Here is a 23,376-nt window from a genome sequence, read left to right as displayed (position 1 = left end):
ATTTTGGAATAAAAATCAAATAATGGCAAAATTAGAAATGAAAGACAAAGATAAAGAAATTAGAGTAAAGCCTATGAGATATAATCCAGAAGACCTGAAAGAGTTTAGCTCCCAGATAAAAGAGCTCTTGGATTTAAAATTAATCAAAGCTAGTCATAGCCCTCATAGTTCTCCTGCATTCATGGTAAGAAAACATGCAGAAATTAAGAGAGGCAAAATTAGAAATGAAAGACAAAGATAAAGAAATTAGAGTAAAGCCTATGAGATATAATCCAGAAGACCGGAAAGAGTTTAGCTCCCAGATAAAAGAGCTCTTGGATTTAAAATTAATCAAAGCTAGTCATAGCCCTCATAGTTCTCCTGCATTCATGGTAAGAAAACATGCAGAAATTAAGAGAGGTAAGCCTAGGATGGTAATAAATTATAAAAAATTAAATGATAATACTGTTTTTGATGGATATTTTTTACCTCATAAAGAAAGTCTAATAAATTGGACAAGAAATAAGAAGATATTTTCTAAGTTTGATTGTAAAAGTGGATTTTGGCAAATAAAAATGCATCCTGATAGTATTGGATACACAGCTTTTTCTACTCCTCAAGGGCAATATGAAATAAAAGCTTTACCTTTTCCTTATAAAATCTTTTTGAGTGTTCTTTTATTTTTAGATATTTTTCTATTAAAAAGAAAAAATCTCCAATCACAAACCGTCTCTTTTTACCGTACACCGGAGGTAGGAAACGAAACCAGGTTGTGCTGGATATTGCTGAAGGATCCAAAGGGGAGTTACCTAAGACCTCTTAGGTTTGGTGTGATTATTATTATTATTATTATTATTATTATTATTATTATTATTATTATTATTATACGGGGTTAGAATCTTCTGTATTACACAGATAGAGTAGATGGAATGTAATAAAAAGGTTACATCTTCCTCTGTTTCATCTGGTACATCTGGTACCACTGAAGTGTCTTATCCTAAAAAATGAATAGATGCCAAACGAATTGCCTAGTTTTGTATAGCCAAGCAGAAAGATCATATCCTCTGATTTTGAAAATACTATTTTAGTGAATTGAGAAGATTAATTCTAGCTTGATCCTCCTTCCATAATATCTTGTGTATTGTGTTGCTAGTAATTAGTAAATATGGTACTAGTTGTTCGACTATATTGATCATTAATGGAGTTGGCAAAATCCTTGATTGCTTCTTGCGTTGGCGGTATAGATTGAGCATGTCCCTTGTGTATTTTTACTTGTTCTTTACGGAATTCTAACTTGTGCAAAATGTGTTCTAGCAAGACCCATTTAACTTGTTTAACTAAACATGTTCAAGTTGAACACATATTATTCCATTGACCTATTTAACTTTTTTAACTAAACATGAGGTGTTAGGTTGGCCTATTTAACATTGTCGACCAGCCATCCCTTCCGTTTGATCCATTTATTCGATCATGTCGACTCATTTAACAGATTTACAACGTCATTGCAACTCATTTACAAATACATTAATATGTTTTACAACCTCCAAACCCAATGTTGTTTCAATAAAAGGTTATATTAAGTTGTACATATGTTTTACAACCTCCGAACCCAATTAAGTTATACAATTTTGAATGTATTTTGGTTAGAATTGGTATATTTAATAAGAGACTTATTTGGGCTTAACGATTCAACTTGTGAACACAAAACCCTTTTTTTCTTATTTTCTTTTTCAACTCACACAGTTTTTAACTACAAATTACACACAATGCGTTTTCATTTTAACTACATGAAACTACCTTAATCTTCATTTCAACCCAACTTCTTTCTTATGCTCTTTTAGAAAATCATCAAAAACTGGATAAGATCATGAAAATTAATAAAATTGGCATTGACTTAAATATTTTTTCAAATAGGTATTGACTTTCACGTGTGTCAGCTATGAAGGCGCTGGCTTTATATGAGTGTGGCCTATAAAGGTGTCGGATTAACAAAGTGTAGGGTATGGAAGAGCTACTTTATGTGAGTGTGGGCAATAAAGTGTTGGAGTATCAGAGTTAATTTTTACCCCCTGTTCTTTACTCAAGTTATTTTTTTTTCTTTAACCAATTTACATTTTTCTATCCTTGAACTCTTTTAATGCTTATTTTTATCGTCATTTTGATGTGAACTTGCTTACTTTTTTATCGTCTTATCTACATTAATTTTTTACAAGATGATACTAATCTACAAGTGGTCGAAACCAAGTCTTACATATTTTCCATTGCATCTATACCCCAACGCGAATTACTATCGCACTACGCAAAGAAATGCAAAAAAAAAAAAAAAAAAAAAATTGCTACCTGTCGCAAAGCACACACTGGCTATGGGGGTGTGGAGGAGCTCCATCCTTTAAGGATGGACCTCCACGTCACCTGCCACATCAACACACAAAAAGGATGCCCCTCCAAAGGATGGACCAAGGGTGTGGAGGATGGGCCTTAACTTAAAAAAATCCTTAACTTAAAAAAAATCATTACATAATTTAAGAGAAACATTAGATAGCTTAAAAAATTACATAACTTAAAAAAAACCTTAACTTAAAAAAAATCCTAAGAATTTCATTTTTGAGACATTTTCTTTCATTTTACGCAAAACGTGACGGTCTTCTTCTGTGGTATCGGTTGTCATTATCTTCTTCCGCATTTGGTTCATTTGAGTTGGGGCTTTGCTGGAAACCCGAAAAGAGAATTGCGATGCCAACCAACTCGGATCCATCGTTGGATAGTAGCCAGGTACCAAGAAGACATCTGGGTTCGGGTTGTTTTGATTATATGGATTCATCATGGCTAAATTTTTATAAAAAGATTGACGAATTTTATAAAAAAGAGAGACTGGGTTGGATTGGTTTGAAAAATGGGGTGAATTGTAACTATTTATATAAAGAAAGTAAATATATTCTTTTAGAAAACCAACTGTTACAACAACATTTTGTTTGAAATTTGGCCCGGCTTGGGCGTCACAACGAGGACGGAAAGAATGGGACGGCGCCGCACCGAGCCGGCCGTAGGCCGTCCCCCACACCGCAGTACCACTCTAGTTTTGTTAATTTTTTTTTGTCAACTTTTTCCCATATTCTGTTATTAATCGAGTGCAGAAGAACCCTAAACCCTAATTTCCTTTGACCTTCGAATTTGCAAAAGTAACGATGGTGCCAGAGTTGTGTACTCCTCTTTCGTCCGCCTGCTATTCATCTCCGGAAATCATTCTCGCTCCATTCATGCTTATCACAACAAGGTAACCAACGATTACATGAATTGCTTTTCCACAATTCATTATTCAGCTAGGGTTTTAGTGGTTAATTTTTATCTTTATGAATCTTATAGTTGTTGTTCACTGTAAATCCAACTAAAATTGAAACAATTTATGTTTAATTCAATGCATTTGATTAGTAATATTAGACAGAATTAAAGGCAGAGATTTACATGATCATATATTATTTACCATTGATTTATTTCATTGATTGTACATGATTTACTTTCCTTGTAATAGCTAGGCAATGCTCCTATTTATAGGTCTTCTTTGTATCACAAATAATATCTATAACAATACACGGTTTATCTTGGTATCAGAGCCAAGTAAACCCTAATCTAAACAGCCGACCAACATTCGGCAGCCGACCAACCTTCGGCCTTCTCTTCAGCCCTTACTCCACCCATGGCAGCCATCACCGTCCTAACTGCAACAGAGAAAACAACCTTGAACTCCCATAAATTCGCATTCAGCCTAACACCCACAAACTATGGTCATTGGAAAGCCATGATCGAACCCTTCTTCATCTGCAACAACCTATACGGTTACATAGATGGAACCATACCCTGCCCAGCCAAAACTGTTACATCAGGCTCCACCACATCTGACAACCCTAGTTATCCCCACTGGATAACGAATGATGCCCACATCCGCATGATCCTCACCTCCACCATTTCTGAAGCCGCCTTCCAGCATGTTCAAGGTCAAACCTCCAGAGAAGTCTGGCTCTCTCTGGAACGTGCTTATGCTCCAAACACCTCTTCACGTGAGTACACTTTAAAAACCCAACTTCTTAGAATAATGATGAAGGGAGATGAAAAACCAACCGAATACCTCACTCGAGCACAGGAATACGCCTCTGCTCTTGCAAACATTGGTGAACCTATGAAGGACAAAGACCTTGTTATGCTCGTTATATCGGGCCTCAGGGAGGAATACCATCGGCTTTCCACTGTTCTACAGCAGCTGGGTTTTCGAGGGTCCAAAACGGATCCCTCCCTCTTTATTCTCAAACACGGTGCAACCTTGGTTTACATTCTGGTTTATGTCGATGATATTATCATCACTGGCAACAACTCGGCTATCTCAGGTATCATTAAGCAATTAAATGCCTCTTTTGCTATAAAAGACTTGGGCCAACTTCACTACTTCTTGGGAATTGAAGTTCTCCACCATCAGAAAAATGTTTTGTTGTCGCAACGAAAGTACATCTTGGATATTCTACAACGTGCTGGCCTTTCAGACTGCAAACCAGTGAATTCTCCTATGAGCACCTCTCAGGTATTAACACTTGATGACAGTCCCCTTTTATCAGATCCAACAAAGTATCGTCAAATCGTGGGCGCCTTACAATACTCTACTCTCTCCCGACCTGACATTGCCTTTGCGGTAAACAAAGTGTGTCAGTTCATGCATGCGCCCACCGAGAATCACTGGTCTGCTGTCAAACGAATTCTTCGTTACCTGAAAGGCACGTCTGATCTCGGTCTTCTTATTCGTCACAACTCAAGCTCTTTACTCCATGCCTTCACCGATGCACACTGGCAGGATACTGTCATCAACGCATTTTCTGACTCTGACTGGGCTGGATGTCCTGTCGATCGTCGGTCGACGGGGGGATTTGCAGTTTATCTGGGCTCGAATCTCATTTCCTGGACCGCTCGCAAACAAAGAACTGTGTCCAGGTCTTCAACCGAATCAGAATATAAAGCTCTTGCTGATACTGTTGCAGAACTACTCTGGCTGAAGGCACTTTTACATGAGCTCGGGACTTCCTCAAAAATCTCACCCACACTGTGGTGTGATAATCTTGGAGCCACCTACCTCTCAGCTAATCCTGTGTTTCATGCTCGTACAAAGCATGTTGAAGTCGACTATCATTTTGTTCGTGAACAGGTAACTCAAGGACAGCTCAATGTAAAGTTTATCTCCACCAATGACCAGATTGCTGATGTCTTTACCAAGCCGCTATCCTCACAAAGATTCATCTTTCTACGATCCAAGTTGCAGGTCGCTCCCCGCCCTTAACTTGCGGGGGAATATTAGACAGAATTAAAGGCAGAGATTTACATGATCATATATTATTTACCATTGATTTATTTCATTGATTGTACATGATTTACTTTCCTTGTAATAGCTAGGCAATGCTTTATCTAGTAATCAAGCATTTCTATTCAAAAGTTATTAATAATCGAGTTAAGATTGTTGTGATTTAACTACTTCTGGAACTATAATATGACATTGTTTATTGAACAGATGTTTATAATATGTGCATGTGTTGTAGTTTACCGGAGGAGTCGTAGTAGTCGGGATGTTGACAACAGGGTGCTAGAATGAAGTTGTTCCTATGGCTAAGTAGTTGGTTGCACATAGTGATAATCTTGAGATACCATGAACATTTTTGTTTATTATTATAAAGTTCATTTGTTTTCTCTACAACTGTCTATGTGCTAGAAAAGGAAAACTTGCCAATGAGTAATTAGTTATCTTAACATACCTTATGCCTGTTTACAATTTAGGCTTTGACATCCGGCTAGTGTGCTAGAAAGATCTAGGGGAATGTGTATCGTTTTTTTTTTACTTCGGCTGTTTAGAAGGAATTGGTGGTTTTTTTTACCATTTTTCTTTTGCCCAAGCGAGTGGTCTCAAGGAAACTTCGCCTATTATGTATATCTATTTGTATTTTGCCCTAAGGATAGAATAACTAGTTCCACCGTTCCCTTCTGTTCAAGAACTGTAGCCGTTGTGTCGTTCACCTTATGGAACTATTGCCGCCACTACACCTCGCCTATCACACGGTTTCTCTGTATCTTACTGTCGGTTAGACACTAAGACCACCCCTCTGCAACGCTTCTTCGGCAAATGAGAACGTAATTTCTTGTTTTCTTTGATTTCTATTGTTAGCGGTGTCTTGTACATAAATACACCCAAAGTCCATATCCCTTAAAAGTGTCTAGTTGAGTCAATACTGTTAGGATCGGGTACCACTGTAATCGGCTTCTGGTCAAACAGTGGCTGCTGTTGACTTTTGTTGAACAGTAGGTTGACCTGGTCAACTTTTGTTAGGGGTATCGGATCAGAGTAGGCTCGAGCGGAAGCGGAACAAACACACACACACACACTAGCAGAAAATAAAGAACACGAGAATTTACGTGGTTCGGTCAAGGTGACCTACGTCCACGGGTTGCAACTAGGGTTTTACTTTTATTAGATGTTCACAACTGTTTTCAGAATGACACAGACTACAATTACATCATAGGTATTTATAGAACAAGATTAAGGTTTCCTACTTGATCAACAAGTTAACTAAGTGGGCCTAATAACTAGGGCCGGCTAACCCCTAACTAGGGCCGGCTACCCTAAAGCCTACGAACCCAACAATCTCCCACTCGGAGGCTTTGCATAGTCCACAAAGTGCATCCAAGAAACCCATCACCAGTAACTTAAGTAATCTTTACGTTCAAGTCTTCCCAGCCTCCAGTTCCAAGAACAAGCTAAGACTTCAGTCACATCCAAGCCACCTAGTTTGCAACCACACCTCTCATCAAGTAACTGAGAGACCAGTTGAAGCTCCCACAAGCTCTAACCCAACACTCTTATTAGACCCATTCTCTATCTCAACCGGCTTGCACGATCCACCAGCTCCAGAGATACACCGAGAATTAATACCACTCTCCACATTTTGCAAACTATTTCCAGGAGAGCTTTTTTCTTCAGTCGGAACCTTTGTCTTCAAAACCCAACGGTTCTTTGTGATTGTACCCGGAACACGACCCGTGCTCCCACTATCACCAAATCCCCTGACTGGCTTAAACTTAGACCCCCGACCATATTCAACTGACATCCCAAAAGCACCAGGATTCAAGTTCGCAAATTGAACCCTCTTCCGCTTACTAGATTCAGTGAACCAGACTTTATGTTGTACAGGGACGGCTACTCCCTCAACAGGTATCTCAACTAGATACAACGATCCTCGTCTCCTCCCACAGGCAACAACAAGATTTCCATCAATCACCTTCCACTTCCCACCACCAAACTTAACATCTAGTCCCTGTTTATCCAGTTGACTAACAGAAATAAGTGTCTTCGTTAAACCTGGAATTACCCTGACGTTCTTTAAGTTCCATGTAGTGCCCAGTGGAGTCTTCAGATTGACATCTCCCATACCCGTAACATTAAGAACATGACCGTTAGCTAATCGTACCTTTCCAAAGTCTCCTTTTTTCAGATTCACGATGGCGTGAAACGAAGAACCAGAATCCATAGCCCAAGAATCTATAGACTCTTCACAGCAAACTAGTACGTCACCGTCAGATTCATCTGACACAACACTGTTTACATGCTGTTTACCATCCTCTTTCTTAGGATCAGGACACTCGTTTTTAACATGCCCCTTTTCACCACAGTTCCAGCACCTCACATTCGTCCCAGCTTTAGACAAGCTTTTCCCACGACTCCCACTGCTTCTGTTTTTACCTCTTCCCTTGCTAACACTGAGCATACCAGAAGTAGATCCTCCACTAGTGTTCCTCCGGCGAACGTCTTCACCCAAAACACTATCCCGGACCCGATCAAACTTCAAATTTCCAGTTCCAGCAGTTTCAGTGACCGTTGTCACAAATCCTGACCAACTATCAGGTAAGGAAGATAACAAAACCACAGCCTGAGTGTCATCATCCAACTTCATGCCCACAGTTGCTAACCTGGACAAAATTGAATTGACCTAGTTAATGTGATCAGCAACTGAACTGCCTTTGTTCATTCTCATATTAAACAGTTCCCTCATCAAGAACACCCTATTACCGGCAGACGGCTTCTCATACATATTTGACAGCGCTTCTAACATATCACGAGCAGTTGTTTCTTTCATGATATTAAATGCAACGCTCCTCGTCAAAGCCAATGTAATTTTACCTCTTGCCTTTTTGTCCTTTGAGTTCCAAATTGCCTCGGCAGCTTTATCCATTCTAGCAGGTTTTTCTTCCAGTACCACATCCAAATCGCATTCACCAAGCAACGCCTCTATTTGCATTCTCCACCAAGCAAAATCAGTACCGTTGAACTTCTCGATTCGGAACTTCCCGTCTTCCGCCATAGCAAACGAGAAAAACCAGAAAAAACCACAAGGAATCAAGCAACCGAAACCCGAGCAACTTTCAATAAACCAGAAACCCGAAGTACACGAACCAGCGACTTCTCTTGCAAACCCGAGCGTAAAATCAGCGAATAACCAGGGTTCAAGAACCGAAACCCCAATCGCCAAACACCCCAAAACCACCAAATTTGCAACAACAAACCCTACGGCGCAAACCCTAGACCTTACGAACCGTAACCAGAGAATAGGTACGGGCCGTAAACAAGTCAGTGGCAACGGCAGCAACATCAGATCAAGATCTCTCGTCCAACTCTCTCCTTCTCCTGCGATAACCGTGTGAACCGTGTATTTTACTGAACCTTTGGCTCTGATACCACTTGTTAGGGGTATCGGATCAGAGTAGGTTCGAGCGGAAGCGGAACAAACACACACACACACTAGCAGAAAATAAAGAACACGAGAATTTATGTGGTTCGGTCAAGGTGACCTACGTCCACGGGTTGCAACTAGGGTTTTACTTTTATTAGATGCTCACAACTGTTTTCAGAATGACACAGACTACAATTACATCATAGGTATTTGTAGAACAAGAATACAAGATTAGGGTTTCATACTTGGTCAACAAGTTAACTAAGTGGGCCTAATAACTAGGGCCGGCTAACCCTAATTAGGGCCGGCTACCATAAAGCCTACGAACCCAACAACTTTAACCGGCGGCGTAGTGGGCTGTAAACTGATTACAGCAGCTGTTGATGATCCTTGACACCACAAACACAAATCACGCAAAGACCCTCAAAAACTGAAATAATGACACAAGAATCTACGTGGTTCGGTCTAAACTGACCTACATCAACGGTTACACCATATTTATCTAACGACGCTAGGCGCACTCGAGGTGTCGTCAACTTCAATTGCATAATCTTCTTTAGCTTCATCCATTCCTCTTAATCTTCATCAATCAAGTTTTCGAAGATGAAGGCGTTTTGAAGATGAAGGCTGTGAAGATCTTGTTCGTCTAAGTTCTATCCTCTCCCTCCCCACTTGCCTCTCCTACAACTGTTCATGTCGAATCCTCATCGTCAAAAACATGTTCTTCATCTATCCTAGCAGTTAACCACTCGTTACTATCATCAATCTCATTCAATGATATTGGATAATAGACCACATCTTGTTTTTAAAAAGCACGAGGCTCTCAGAGGCGATTTGGTCCTAAAAGCCGAAGCGTGAAGTGCTAGGCGCGAGGCGAGGGCTTCACGTATATGAGGCGTCACCTATTCGTATAACGTTTATAAATTAATTCTTACATAAAGTTTTGTACTTGTTAATCTTAAGCACCCAAGAATATACACGTAACTTATTGAAATAAAACCCATTTTAAGTATTATCATTCTATAAAAAAACAGAAGAAATAAAAAATGTGTTTAGTTCGAACCTTAAACCCCTGCGTAATTTGACTTGATCTGACAATTAGGAGATCACTAAATTTTGATTTCAAGTAATAGCGTTTAATTTAAAAAGCAAATGACAATTAAGATTGATTTATGTGATTCGAGTTTTCAGTTAGGAAACAACTACCAAATTAGGAAAAATTTGGTAAATTATCTAATCAATATCTTTATTTCTTAATTTAGGAATGAATTTTGCGACAAGGTACCTATCTATATGCTACATAGCGAATAGCGGGCGCTATTTTATAAATAGCGACACGCTATAAAAAATTTAATTTTTTTTTATATGTATATTATATCAATATTCCTGGTATATACGCTAGTTTACATGGATATTAAAAAAACCCTAAAATCCAACTATTTTATAGCTATATTTAACCGCTATTTATATATATATATATATATATATATATATATATATATATATATATATATATAAAATCTGAAATCGCGTTATTTATGGCTACATACCCTGTAGCGACCTTCGACCTATACCCTACTCTATTCGCTATAGCGACCATAGCGACCGCTATTGACAACTGTGATTTGCTTCTGCCTCTATCATTTAAATACGTTTAAGGTACACAAACTCTCTCATTCTATGTTATACTTCGGCAAGTCTGCAAAAAGAGTCTCCGCCATCTGCCCATCTCCCACCGGACCCAAAACTATTGTTTCATGGTTTAAAAACTCCGACCAAGTGCAAGAATTGCCGCCTCAAGGCGCCTCACACCTCTGCCCCTGTAGCACCACCTCATGTAAAGTCCTAAAGGCCAAGTACCATTACGGATAAGGGCCGAGTATTCATCCGCCATAGCTTTATGCCAGTGAGAATCGTTGTTGGCAACATAGTTATCAAAGGCGCGAAGCGCACTCAAGGCGCTTAGGCTCCGCTTAGGGCCTAGGCGATAGGCGCAAAAAAAGCGTGGGCCTGAGAAAAAAAAAGCGCACTTAAATAAAAAAATAAAAAAGTTCATTAAAGCAATAAAGTACTCAAAACCAAAACAAAAAATGTTCATACTCGCATTTAAAAAGTCTCGGATAACAAAATACTCAAAACCAACATGTTAATATTCGAAAACAAATAGTTCATTAAAGTAATAAAAGAGTAAGCAAAAAAATACTGCAGTAAAAGCCCTATAAATACTGCAGAAAAAGTGGAATTTACGAATTAATACAAACTGAATATTACTAAACGAGATTTTGATTTTTAGTGATATTATTTGTTAGTAAAATCCCTATAAATACTGCAGAAAAATGGGATATTACGAATTAATAAAGAAAAATATTAAATATCATTAGGATTTAGGCTGCGCTATAATTAGGTTGGAAGCAAAAGCGCAATTACTGGGAATCGCCCAGAAAAAACGCCTAGGCGCCAAAAGCGCACGCTTTTGATAACTATGGTTGGCAATGGCAAAGGAGGTAGGTTCAATGTCGGTGGAGACGTGAAACGAAGAGAGATTGTAAGGTCTGGTTTGTTTAGGTGCATGTCGTAGGTTAGCTGGCCATGGTCGAGGCGGTGGTGGTGGAGTTTGGGTTGGTGGGTGGACAGAAAGAAGTGACTGGTCAGGTTGTGAGGTCGGCGATTGTGAAGATGTCGTCTGGTTAGTTGTGGTGAGTGGCGGATCAGGATGTGAGCTGGTAGTTGGTGTCTGGTTATTTGGTGTGGGTGTTTGGGTGGGTGGAGACTGATGGTAACGGTCAAAAGCAGAAGTTGGGTTTGTAGTGGACCGACGAGAGTAGGTGTGGGCTGGTTGAGTAGTATTAGTGGGGAAGGCTGGTTGTGACGGTGTTTGAGGTGATGGCTCCACCTTAGTTGGTAGAGGGTTGGAATCGGTGGGGTAAGTGGAAAAATAAGGATTGGGGGCGGCTTCGGGTGAGGGTTCGATAGGCTTAGGCAAGAACGGAAACGTGCTTTCGTGGAACCGAACATGACGGACGATGTAAATGCGCTCGGAGACGGGGTCGAAACATCGATATCCCTGATGAGATTTGCTGTATCCAAGAAAAATACACAGAGTAGATCTGGAATCCATTTTGTTTGGATTATAAGGACGAAGATGAGGAAAACAACGACACCCAAAGACGCGAAGAAAGGAGAAATCAGGTTGACGGTTGAATAAGTGTTCAAAAGGAGAGATGACGGAGTTTGTACGAGAGAGCGTTCAATTGATTAGGTAAACTGTGGTTTCAAAGGCAAAATGCCAAAAACGTTGAGGAACGTGGGATTGTGCCATTAGTGTGACGGTGACGTCTTTCGACCACACCATTTGTTCACTGGTGTGAGGACAAGAGAGAAGAAGGGCGAAGGGAACAAAATCCCATGGATATAGTATTATAGTATAGGGACTAGATGTGTAATATGGTGTTCTATATAAACACCCACCTCATATAACCCTAATCACACAATTACAATCTAATACGATTCTAATTACAAGTTTAACTTGGTATCAGAGCTTAGGCGTACAACCACCAAAAAACTCATCGGAGGGGCGGCCGACCGGCCATCGCCGCCGCCTTACCACCACCACCACAAACAACAAACGTTCAGTTTTCTCTTCTTCTTCCTTTCTACTACTGCCTGTGACCACCACCAAACACCACCTACAATAGCCATAACCCAAACCCTAGCCGCTGCCGCACCTACAACCACCACCCCAAACCCTAGCCGTCGTAGAACCATCACCATAAACCCTAGCCCTCACATCTACAACAACAAACAACAATTACACAACCACAACTTTTACCTCCCTACGTTTAGGGTTGCAAAAACAGCCTGCTACAAAACCCTAAAACACCGCCGCCACCATACAACGGTGGTTGTTTCCTTTAATAACGCAAGAGAAGAACGGCAAGGGGAACAATCACATGAATATTCGCTTTTTAAAGAAGGGGAACAAACCTCAGTAACGAGGCAGAGGGAAGTGTTGAAAAGTTCTGCACAAGACAAAAAAACAGGTGATAGTGGCGTGTGACGGGCGGAAACAAGGCGGAGAAGAATGAAGACCTATCTTTATATTTTATGCTTTTATTTTTCAAACAAAGTCGTTTCCACGCTTAGTTTGCGGGGGAGTATTAGACAAAGTATTATAGTGTAGGGACTAGATGTGTAATATGGTGTTCTATATAAACACCCACGTCATATAACCCTAATCACACAATTACAATCTAATAGAATTCTGATTACAAGTTTAACTTCGGTAAGTATATTTTCTTAATTTCGAGACATATAGCTAAATATATCTCTATAATATTAGTAAGTATATTATGGTTTCCAATTTCAAAATCGTGGTTTTTTTACCTAGGATTAGAAAGCGCTATTTGGTCGCCTACGTGATTGCCTTTGACAACTATGATTAAAATCATAGTGAATTGAATTGTGAATATACCATAGATGCACCATTAGAAATCATAGTGTCTGTATTCACAGGTAATACACCGTTAGAAATATTATTCACCATTGGATTAATTGACAATTGAGTAAATCAAATGCTTAAATTGTGACATGATGTGTTTTCACGTTAATTACGAAATTGCCATGGCGTATTGAAATCTTCACGTAGTCCGATGGATAAGAAGTGGTTCTTAGTCTTCAAATGTTTTCAGAATTTTAGTGGTTCTTATTTGTACCCAACCCTACACGTGCACACATGGTTTTAAAAAACGGTTGAGGCCTCAGGGGGTTTATATTGTACGTGCGCCTCAAGGGTTTTTGATATTTGTTTTTGATGTTTTGACTTTTTGTGTCAATTTCAAGCAATTTGTCTTTTTATGTGTGTTTTTTATGATGAATTTAGTTGGTATTATTATTTTTATAAGATATATAATTTTATATTTATTTTTTAATTATGCCTCGGGCTTACGCCTCGGTTCGCCTCGAGGCTTCGTGAGGCGAATGGAAAACGCCTCAAAACTCGTTTCCGTTTTTTTAAACCTTGCGTGCACACACAAAGTGCGTGCGGGTGTATGCACACGCACTCACACACACATATACAATAAAGTTATTGATTTGATGACAAAGTTAAAAAATATATATATTTATTTTAGATTCACGTAATAAAAAAACAACCATACCCAGTAAATCCCACAAATAGCAAAGCTACTTATAGGGTCTGGGGAGGGTGGGATGTAGACAGACCTTGCCTCTATCCCTGGGGATAGAGAGGCTGCTTCCAGAAGAGACCCTCGGCTCCAAAATGAACAGCATACCAACACATCAAGTCAAAGAATATAGACAAATATAATATAGATAAAAGAAGTCACCTATACCAAGAAAGTGATCAGAGTGACACAGTATAATGTAAATCATGTTTAATAGCATACAACCTCATTCTGGCATATACACAAGAGGTCAATCACCGGTAAAGTCACTTAAAGAATAAGAAAAAACCTACGTCCCTAAAATACCCCTAAGACCTTACTGGAATATCCTCTAAAAGTCCTTAACCCTAATCCTACGCCTCCACGAAGTCCTATCTTGGACCATGTGAATACATGTATTTTAAGCCAATGGTGTAAAGCATGTATCACTTTGAGATGAATGCGTGATTTGAGGCACTTAAACCGCATTACGTTTCACATTTTACACTTTTGTCATGAAATATTGTAGTTCTTTATGAGAGGGCATTGGCGTGTTCATTAATTTGTTTTTATCTTAATTATCAATAAATAAAAAATGACATCCGGCGTAAACTTTGTTGCAAACTTTGATGAGAGAGTAATAACTTCATCATAAAGAGTTGGTAGTGGGCTATATATAAGGCACATTGTAAAGAAAGAGTTCGTATTATTTTTTCTTTTCATTTTCATAGCATCAAGAAAGATGGCTTCTTCGAGTGAAAACATAGGTGAATCGTTTTTTCTTATCAACATTTTCTTTTTATCTTTAATTCTTTTTGCTAGTTTCTTGATATGGTATAGTGTGTGTTCTTTGCGGCTTCTTTTTCAATGTTTAAAGAAGTTATCGTTTGATCAAATTTGTTGGTTTGAAACTTTTGGAAGACACAATGGTCCTTCGTGTTTTTGTTTGATTGATTTTATTCTCTTTTTGGTTCTAGGTATCAAGATCTGAAGAATCCATTTTTTTTAGTACAATGTTCTTCATAAATTTTTTATTCAGTTTGTTTATATATTTCTATAAACATCTGTAACCGAAAAGGACATTTTAAGGCTTAACACATAACGAACTGAGTTCTATAAAGTGAATTTCTTGAAGTAATCGAGGGTGTTCGTACTTTTAATGTGTTTGAACTTTGAATTTAAATTCGTGATTTTTTCTTGACGTGTAAGTGCGTAACTCTAAAGCAATATATGCAGGTCCCGAGAAAACTATGAACTATCTTGTTTTGTTTTGTTTTTCATTTACTACCACCATCTTAAATTAAAATCTTATTTCTTCTTTTTTATCACACCATAAATAAATAATTCATGAAATAACTATGAAATATATTGTCTTGGATTTTTCCGTTCATGGCCGTCATCTCTGATTAAAATTTCATTTTTTTCTTTTTTGCTTCCGTCATCATAAACACAGAAATAAATATTTAATTTGCTATGTTAACACTATATTTTTTGTTTTAGTTTTAGGTAATGATCATGCGGATCTTTGGAATCAACTATGGCATGAATGCGCGGGCCTCACCGTTAAAGTTCCTCAGATAGGTGAAAGGGTTTTCTATTTCCCTCAAGGCCACCATGAGCAGGTTTGTTTTTCTTTGTTGATCTGCACAATAATTTTTATATTTAACACATTTAATAGTTGGATTGTGTAATTATTCAATTTATTTGTAATCTTATAGTTCGAGTGTTTGACAACATTCGATACACTTTAATAGCTTGCACAACTTCTTATATATTTTTGTTTCTTAGTGTTTAGTTTTGTTTGTTAAGCAAAGTTAAAATGATTATTGAAATTGTTGAAATAACTTTGTCTAATGCTTATTATTTATTTATTATTATAGTTCAATTAGGAGTTATGGAAGTTTTGTTGAAAAAGAAAAGTCGAAATACATCTGAAGCACTTGTTACATTATACGTGCATGTTATTTTATCCGCCATTTGCTGATTGTTTTTGACCAACTTATTTTTTACTCCACCCAATTTTTACTACGGGTGTTCAAAAAGCTCGCAAGCTTGCTCGAAAAAAGCTCGGTTGTAAACTAGTCGGATCGGCTCGGCTCGGTTGGATTTGTAAACGAGCCGAGCTCAAGGCCTGGCTCCGCTCGCGAGCCTACTCGAATCATTTTATTTTACATAGATTAATATCAACTTTAAATGTATTAAAATAAAAAGTATGTGGGAGGGGGTTGAAGTGTTAACATTTTATTTTTAAGTTTAATTAATTAGTAACATATTAAAATATGAGATAATAAACAAAAACTTTACATATAATACTTTTAATGTCTTTCAGCCTTTAAAACATTAGAAAATAAAAATAATACATATAGATGTATGCGTAATTTTTTTCTTGTTCTTATGTTATATATATATATTTTTTAAATAATACATATATTTTTTTCAAGCTCAACCTGCTCGGCGGCTCGTTTAAGTTCAAGCTCAACCTGGCTCGGCTCGATTACAGCCCTCATTTTTACCCAGCCCAATTTTTTGTCCCCATAAATAATATTTTTGGACCCGCCACTGATATGTAGTTATGTACAAGCTTCACTGAATTGTGTCAATAAATGGTTAAAACTTTTAATTATTACTCTTGATTTTTAATTTCTCTAAAAGTTGCATAACTGAGGAATTCTGCTGTAATTGGAGTTCTGAAAATAATATGTTCTAATCATATATAAAATTTGTGCAGGAAGGAAGTAATTTCTATAAATTCCTTATTGAAGTGAATATAATTAACATTTTTAAAGGACCCGCCTAGTTTTTGTTCTGCATCACATCAAATTACTTTATTATGCTATGATATGCTATTGAATAAACCTGTTGCTTTTATGAATGGCTAGGGCTGCAAACGAACCGAACGTGTTCGTGTTCGTTTGTTAAGGAAATATATATGTTCACTAACTGTTCATGAACACTTACCAACGAAATTTTATGTCCGTGTTCGTTCGTTAAGGAAATGAATGTGTTTGTGTTCGTTTGTTAATTTTAGGTAACGAACGTTCATGAGCGTGAACATAAATGAACACAAACTAATGTTCATGAAAAACGAACACTTATGCATATTAAATATTTTATATTTCGGAATTTTGAAGTATTTAATTTAAATAAAATATAAAAACTAAAAACACTAATGAACTATTGAACATAAACGAACACGTCACTGAACATTCACGAACATAAATGAATGATGCTCATGTTTGTTCATTAAACTAAACGAGTCTTCGTTCTTATATTAAACGAACGAGCACAAACGAACTTCCCACTGAATGGTTCACGAACTGTTTGCTGAACGTTTGGTTCGTTTACAGAGCCCTTTGAATGCTATTGAATAAGCCTGTTGCTTTTATAATCTGCTAGATTGAGGCATGCATGGAGGATGAAGATGACATAACCATACATAACTATGATTTACCTCCAAAGATTCTTTTCAAGGTTGTTAATGTTGAGCTAAAGGTATGTTTTGACTTTGACCAATGCATTGTATTTGACTAATCTTTGACTTTAGGTTTTTTAATCTTGTATATCTGGTAATATCTTCACCGGTCTTCTTATTTTCAGTTGTAACTTTTGCAGGCATACCCGGACTCAGATGAGGTGTATGCTAAGTTTCTGTTGCTTCCAGATGTAAGGCATTTACGTCACCCCGTATTTTTATCGAGTGAAGTACGTGGATGGTCTCTGTGGTTGACCAAAATTTTGGATTTGGTCCCTAGCTTTTGAAAAGTACACAAATGGTCCCTGTGGTTGACCATATTTTTGGATTTGGTCCCTAGCTTTCGAAAAGTACACGGATGGTCCTCGTGGTTTGCATTTTGTAACGCATTTAGTCCCAAACTTTTGTGAAAAATACATGGATGGTCCCTGTGGTTTGCACTTTATAACGCATTTAGTCCCTAACTTGGACCTACCAAAACCTTTAGATTTGTTAGCAGGGGACTAAATGTGTTACAAAGTGCAAACCACAAGGACCATCCGTGTACTTTTGAAAAGCTAGTGACCAAATCCAAAATTTTGGTTAGCCACAAGGACCATCCGTGTACTTTACTATTTTATTTTGGAACATACTTTTGGATATATTTTTTTATTGTGGATTGACAATGTAATATGGATTATCTAGAATGGAGAAGGTGATGGATCAACTGTTAGAAGTGTTCCTCAAAAGATTCCCGCAAGTTCTTTCCGGAAGATTCTGAGCGTTTCAGATGCAAGCACACATGGGGGATGTGTCTTACCCAAGTTAGGTGTTGAAAAAACATTTCCTCCTTTGGTATGGCTTAACGTCACATTTCCTTACTTTAATGGTTGTGACTATTACAACTCTGTCTAGGGTTGTAAACGAACCGAACGTTCAGTGAACAGTTCGTGAACCGTTTGGCGGGAAGTTCGTTTATGTTCACTCGTTTAATAAATGAACAAACATGAACAAGAAATTTCGTTCGATAAGTTAAACAAATGAACATGAACAAAGACCGATTCATTCGTTTATGTTCGTGAACGTTCGGTAATGCGTTCATCTATGTTCGCTCATTTATGTTCATTTGTGTTTGTTCATTTAAAGTTTTTTTTTTTTAATTTATATTTGTCTTTTTTTGGTTTTAGTTTTTAAAATTTGAAACCATAGTTATACTACACGCCTTCGCCAACATCCCTTGTTTGATCATTTCAATTTCCGTTTGTGTTAAAGCTTGACAAACTTCTTAGTGAATATATGTTAAGTATTTATTTATTTTTACGCATTCTTCATAATCTTTCTGATGAAAAATGCAGACTGTATTTTAAATGAATATATAACGTTTGTGTTCATTTATGTTAATGAACATTTGTTTGTGTTCGTTTGCGTTCATCTACATTCGGTAAGTTTTCATGAATAGTTCATGAATAGTTCATGAACATGTTCCTTAATGACACGAACAAGAAATCAGTAAGCGTTCGTGACCCGTTCATTAACGTGTTCGTTCGGTTCGTTTACAGCCCTAGCTGTTTGTCATAATACTTTAAATGACGTTAGTAATCTTTGAAGACCATGATCGTTCATTATTTTAACGGATGTTTGCAGGATGCGAGTCAGGATCAAGCATCCCAACCTTTGGTGGCCAAGGATCTACATGGGGCAGAATGGGGTTTCCAACATGTTTATCGTGGTAACGCCTTTTGTTATATAATTCATGTGAATAAAAAGCATTTTTTATATAATCCGGTTATAATCTATGGTTTTTAATTGCAAGTAATGTTCTAGAATCTAGAGTACCTTTCTAATGAGCTTGGTTTTAAAAAGCGCAAGGCGCACACCCTTGGGCTTTTTCGCTTAGCACCTAGAGTAATTACAAGAAGCGCCAAAAAGGCGCTCTTTTTTGGGATTTTTCTGGTCTTTTTTGGCCTGAGGCACACGCCTCTCGTACCCGAGGCGTTTTTATGCATCTAACTGTTGTACCTTGGGTTTTTTTGGCTTGTACATGCAGCTAAAATCATACGAAAACCTTACTTATATCTATATTTTGGGTAGGGAAAGCTAAAAACCTATGAGATATATAAAAAATATATATAATTAGCTTGCGCCTCGGGTACGTAAAGCCCGCCGCTTCGTGCCTCGGTTTTAGACCAAGTCGCTTTTGTGCGCCTCTCGCTTTTTAAACCAAGCTAAGGAGAGATGTTCAGGACTTGTAACATCAAGCTTAAATGCTTCCAAAATTGAATACCATTTCTGTTTGCAAGTACAGGCAGTCCAAAGAGACATATGCTAGTGAATGGTTGGAATAAATTCGCAAGTGCAAAAAGGCTTAAAGCGGGTGACACTTGCATCTTCATGAGAGGACTGTAAGTGTGTGTTTCTACTAATAAAGGTCTTTGTTTTCGTAAAACGTTTCATTTATTTCCTTGTGGCAGAGAGCGAAACGAAATTTATATCGGCATTCAACGAGCTGTTAGTATGCAAAAAGCATCTAAAGATTTAACGGGATCTGCTATGCGACGTGGCGTGCTAGTTGATGCCTCTGTTTCCATGACCACAAAAACTTACTTCACCGTAATCTATCATCCTAGGTAACCTTCTCTAACCTGACACCGTTTCACTTTTCTCAGTGAAAATACAAATGGTTAAAATACACGGATGGTCCCAGTGGTTTACCAAAATATTGAATTTGGTCCCTAGCTTTCCAAAAGTACACGAATAGTCCCTATGGTTTGCACTTTGTAACGCATTTAGTCCCCAACTTTGCCAAAAGTACATGGATGGCCCCTATTGTTTGATTTTGTAACGCATATAGCCCCTAACTTGGACCTACCGAAACCTTTAGATTTATTGGCTGGGGACTAATTGCGTTACAAAGTGCCAACAACAGGGACCATCTGTGTGCTTTTGAAAGGCTAGGGACCAAATCCAAAATTTTTGTATACCAGAGGAACCATCCGTGTACTTTGCTCCAAATGGTTAATTGGTTATTAAATCTATGGATTTACTGCAGGATGTGTTGTTCTGCTTTTATAGTTCCGTATCATGTTGTTATGGAAGCACTAAGCGTCAACTATTCTGCCGGAATGCGTTTTGAAACGCTTGATGACCCTGAAGATATGTCGAGAAAGTTGGTACTTCTTGCTTCAAGTATGGGGGTCAAACGGGTTGTAGGTGACGAATCAAAACAATATTGTTACAAAAAAAGATAATAATATGAAGGATTAATTTCATATATACCCTTACAAACTTGAAAATTTTCTTATATACCCAACATAAACGAAAAATATCATATATGCTCTTACAAAATAGTTAAATATCAAATATACCCAATTTATTAAAAACAATTTAACAAATAATCATTTTACACTTATTTTTTTAATTTCTAAGTTTTCATATATGCTCATCTTTTAACTTCATATTTTTATATAATAACACATTTTAAGCTTAAATTTATTTTTACCTATTTTTTTTTTATTTATTTTTTTATTTTTTCTGTAAACAATAGTATTCTCCATATATATAATATTTAAACTAAATAATTAAGCTAGAAAAGAGTAAATATAATATTTGAAGTTAAATGTCATCTATGAGATTTCAAAGTTATAGAAAAAAAAGGGTAAAATTGTCTTTTATTAAATTGTTTTTAATAAATTCGGTGTATATCATATTTCAACTACTTTGTAAGGGTATATATGATATTTATAATTTTGCAAGGGTATATATGATATTTTACAAGTTTGTAGGGGTGTATATGAAATTGCCCCTAATATGAATCCTTGAAATAAAAAAATGCAAACAAAATTGAGTTTGGGCAATTCTCAACTATTCAACCCGTTTGACGCGTTTCCATTTATAGACTCCTTTAGAATAGATGGATCAAAATTCGAAATTGCCAACTCTTATCTGTGAGAATATTATTTACCATTTTTTTAATGTTTAACAAACTAAAGTGAATACTGTCACCAGATTTTATGGGATAATAACTGCAAATGAAGATGTTGACCCTGCTAGGTGGCCAAATTCTGAATGGCGATGCCTTAAGGTAATTCATTGTTCTAATCAGATTTGAGTATTAAACTATTAATGAAATATGTTTCAATTGTTGAAGATTAATTCACAATTTTAAACCCGTAGTTGTCAATAGCACTCGAAGCGCCCTCTATAGCGAATAGCGTAGCGTATAGGTGAAGGGTCGCTACAAACCCTATAGCGATTAATAGCGGATGTTTTTATTTATTTACTTATTTTAATTTATTTAGATGATTAGTGATGGCGTATTTTAGCTATTTAAGCGTATTTTTAGCACTTCTATACATAATTGGTGTGTTAAATATAGTTTTTAATTTTTACAATTTTCTACCCTTTATCGCTAAACATGAAATAGTGGGCGCTAATTCGTCGCAATCGCTACACAACATATAGGTAGCCTGTCGCAATCGTCCACTATTCACTATTGACAACTATGTTTAAACCGTAGTATATTAATTTCATATCTTTTTGGAGTTCTTAGTTGAAGTATCTAAATCTTCGTGATGCTAATATCTTATGAAAATAGAATCAGAGAATCAAATGTAAAAGTTCTACATGTTCCGTATTACTTAAAAGTCAGTAACGCATAATAACTGGTATATGTAATTTTATTTTAAAAATCTTGCAGGTTCAATGGGATGTCGCACCATTCAGTCATCTGGCTCCTCGTAGAGTTTGCCCGTGGGACATTCAACCTCGAGCTTTAGATGTGCCACATATGCCATCGTCTATTTCCGTTAACCGAAAGCGGTCGATGCCTTTTGAGCCCGTTATCCGTAGTAACCCACTGTCTAGAACCAATGGTTAGCATTCCTATTTGTCACAAAGAATAAAATAGTTCTTTGTTATAAAACCACCTTTCATATTCTGTTCTATACAATACTCTAATAAAACGTTGTGACAGAAAATAATCAATCGGATGGTTCGCTAAGTCTAGCCTTGACTCTTTCTGTTGGCGGCATTGGTGGTTCCTCGCGCCAGAATGAGACAAACTTGGCTGAAGATGTAAAGGTATTGTTACTCTGCTTGTTAATATTGTTATATAATTTGTGAATCTTGTCATTGCTTTTGGATGGATCCATCAACTCCATCATCTAACCTGTTTGCATCCATTAACCGACCCGTCCATTTGGCAATCTCTATGCGTTAGGTGGGCGAAGATAAGTCTGTGAATCGAACCATGGTTTCCAACAAGTCAAAGGGGAAAGAGGTTTGTGGAGGGAACCAGAACGCCTAGCCGCTATCCAACCCGATTGGCTGCTTTTCTGCATTGTGGCTTCTTTCCGTTAATAAAGTAGTGAACTTCTGTTTTATGGTTTGTAATAAAATGGCTCATGGACCATGGCTTGGAGAATGCTTTTGATGGATTTTTAAACGATCGGTCTTTGTTTTCTTGGAAGTTTGTTCATTTTTGTTTTGTTGATATTTTATGACTCGGTTCATCGAAAACATGTTGACCGTGTGCAAGATGTGTGCGTGCATGGGCAAACCCGATTGTTTCCCCTTCAAAAACTGGTTTCAATCGAATAGTTTGGGCGAAACCAGGTTTGACTTTCTTTGGCTGAACCGGACCAGGGTTCAACTCAAACTGGTTTAGGCTCATATACCGATTTTTAGTTCAAAAAATTCAAAATTTTTTAGTATAATTAACACTACGAAGCAAAAAAACAGAGGGGGGGGGGGGGGGGGACCCACCTACACATTTTTCACGCGGAATACATTTTGCAAGATCTTATTGGTTAGTAGGGTATCTGTGATTTTATTGGTTAATATGGGCGCAACATAGTGGGAGCCGGAGGGGGTGGTCGACGCCCCAAACTTTTCGCTCAGTAATGGAGAGTATGTAGTTTTCGTATATAAATTTTTTTGTATATACGTTTTCAACCCTCCGGTTTTATAGAAATTTTTAGGTCCGGTGACTTTCGTCCCTCGGTCGGAAATCTCAAGATTCGCCACTGTAATG

The 23,376-nt window shown here is 37.5% G+C and overlaps 1 protein-coding gene across 2 annotated transcripts; it reads left to right on the top strand.

The window, feature by feature from the left end:
• Window positions 1-2,938: 2,938 nt before the first annotated feature.
• On the top strand, window positions 2,939-22,812 carry LOC110872731 (auxin response factor 2A). Of its 2 annotated transcripts, none has more exons than XM_022121594.2 (13): window positions 2,939-3,253; window positions 15,395-15,516; window positions 17,291-17,386; window positions 17,507-17,557; window positions 18,051-18,200; window positions 18,990-19,074; window positions 19,651-19,747; window positions 19,817-19,972; window positions 20,395-20,511; window positions 21,351-21,426; window positions 22,042-22,216; window positions 22,318-22,424; window positions 22,564-22,812. In XM_022121594.2, the coding sequence occupies exons 3-13, from the start codon at window positions 17,303-17,305 to the stop codon at window positions 22,648-22,650; spliced, it is 1,185 nt and encodes a 394-aa protein (XP_021977286.1). In that variant the 5' UTR covers window positions 2,939-3,253; window positions 15,395-15,516; window positions 17,291-17,302; the 3' UTR covers window positions 22,651-22,812. The 2 variants fall into 2 exon arrangements, with proteins under 2 accessions (XP_021977286.1, XP_021977285.1); XM_022121593.2 differs by having other exon boundaries at window positions 17,507-17,596.
• The last annotated feature ends 564 nt before the right edge of the window (window positions 22,813-23,376 follow it).

The sequence above is a fragment of the Helianthus annuus genome, chromosome 8, assembly GCF_002127325.2.
Source record: "Helianthus annuus cultivar XRQ/B chromosome 8, HanXRQr2.0-SUNRISE, whole genome shotgun sequence".
In the NCBI taxonomy this organism is placed as follows: domain Eukaryota; kingdom Viridiplantae; phylum Streptophyta; class Magnoliopsida; order Asterales; family Asteraceae; genus Helianthus; species Helianthus annuus.
This window is presented reverse-complemented; position numbering and strand designations above follow the sequence as displayed.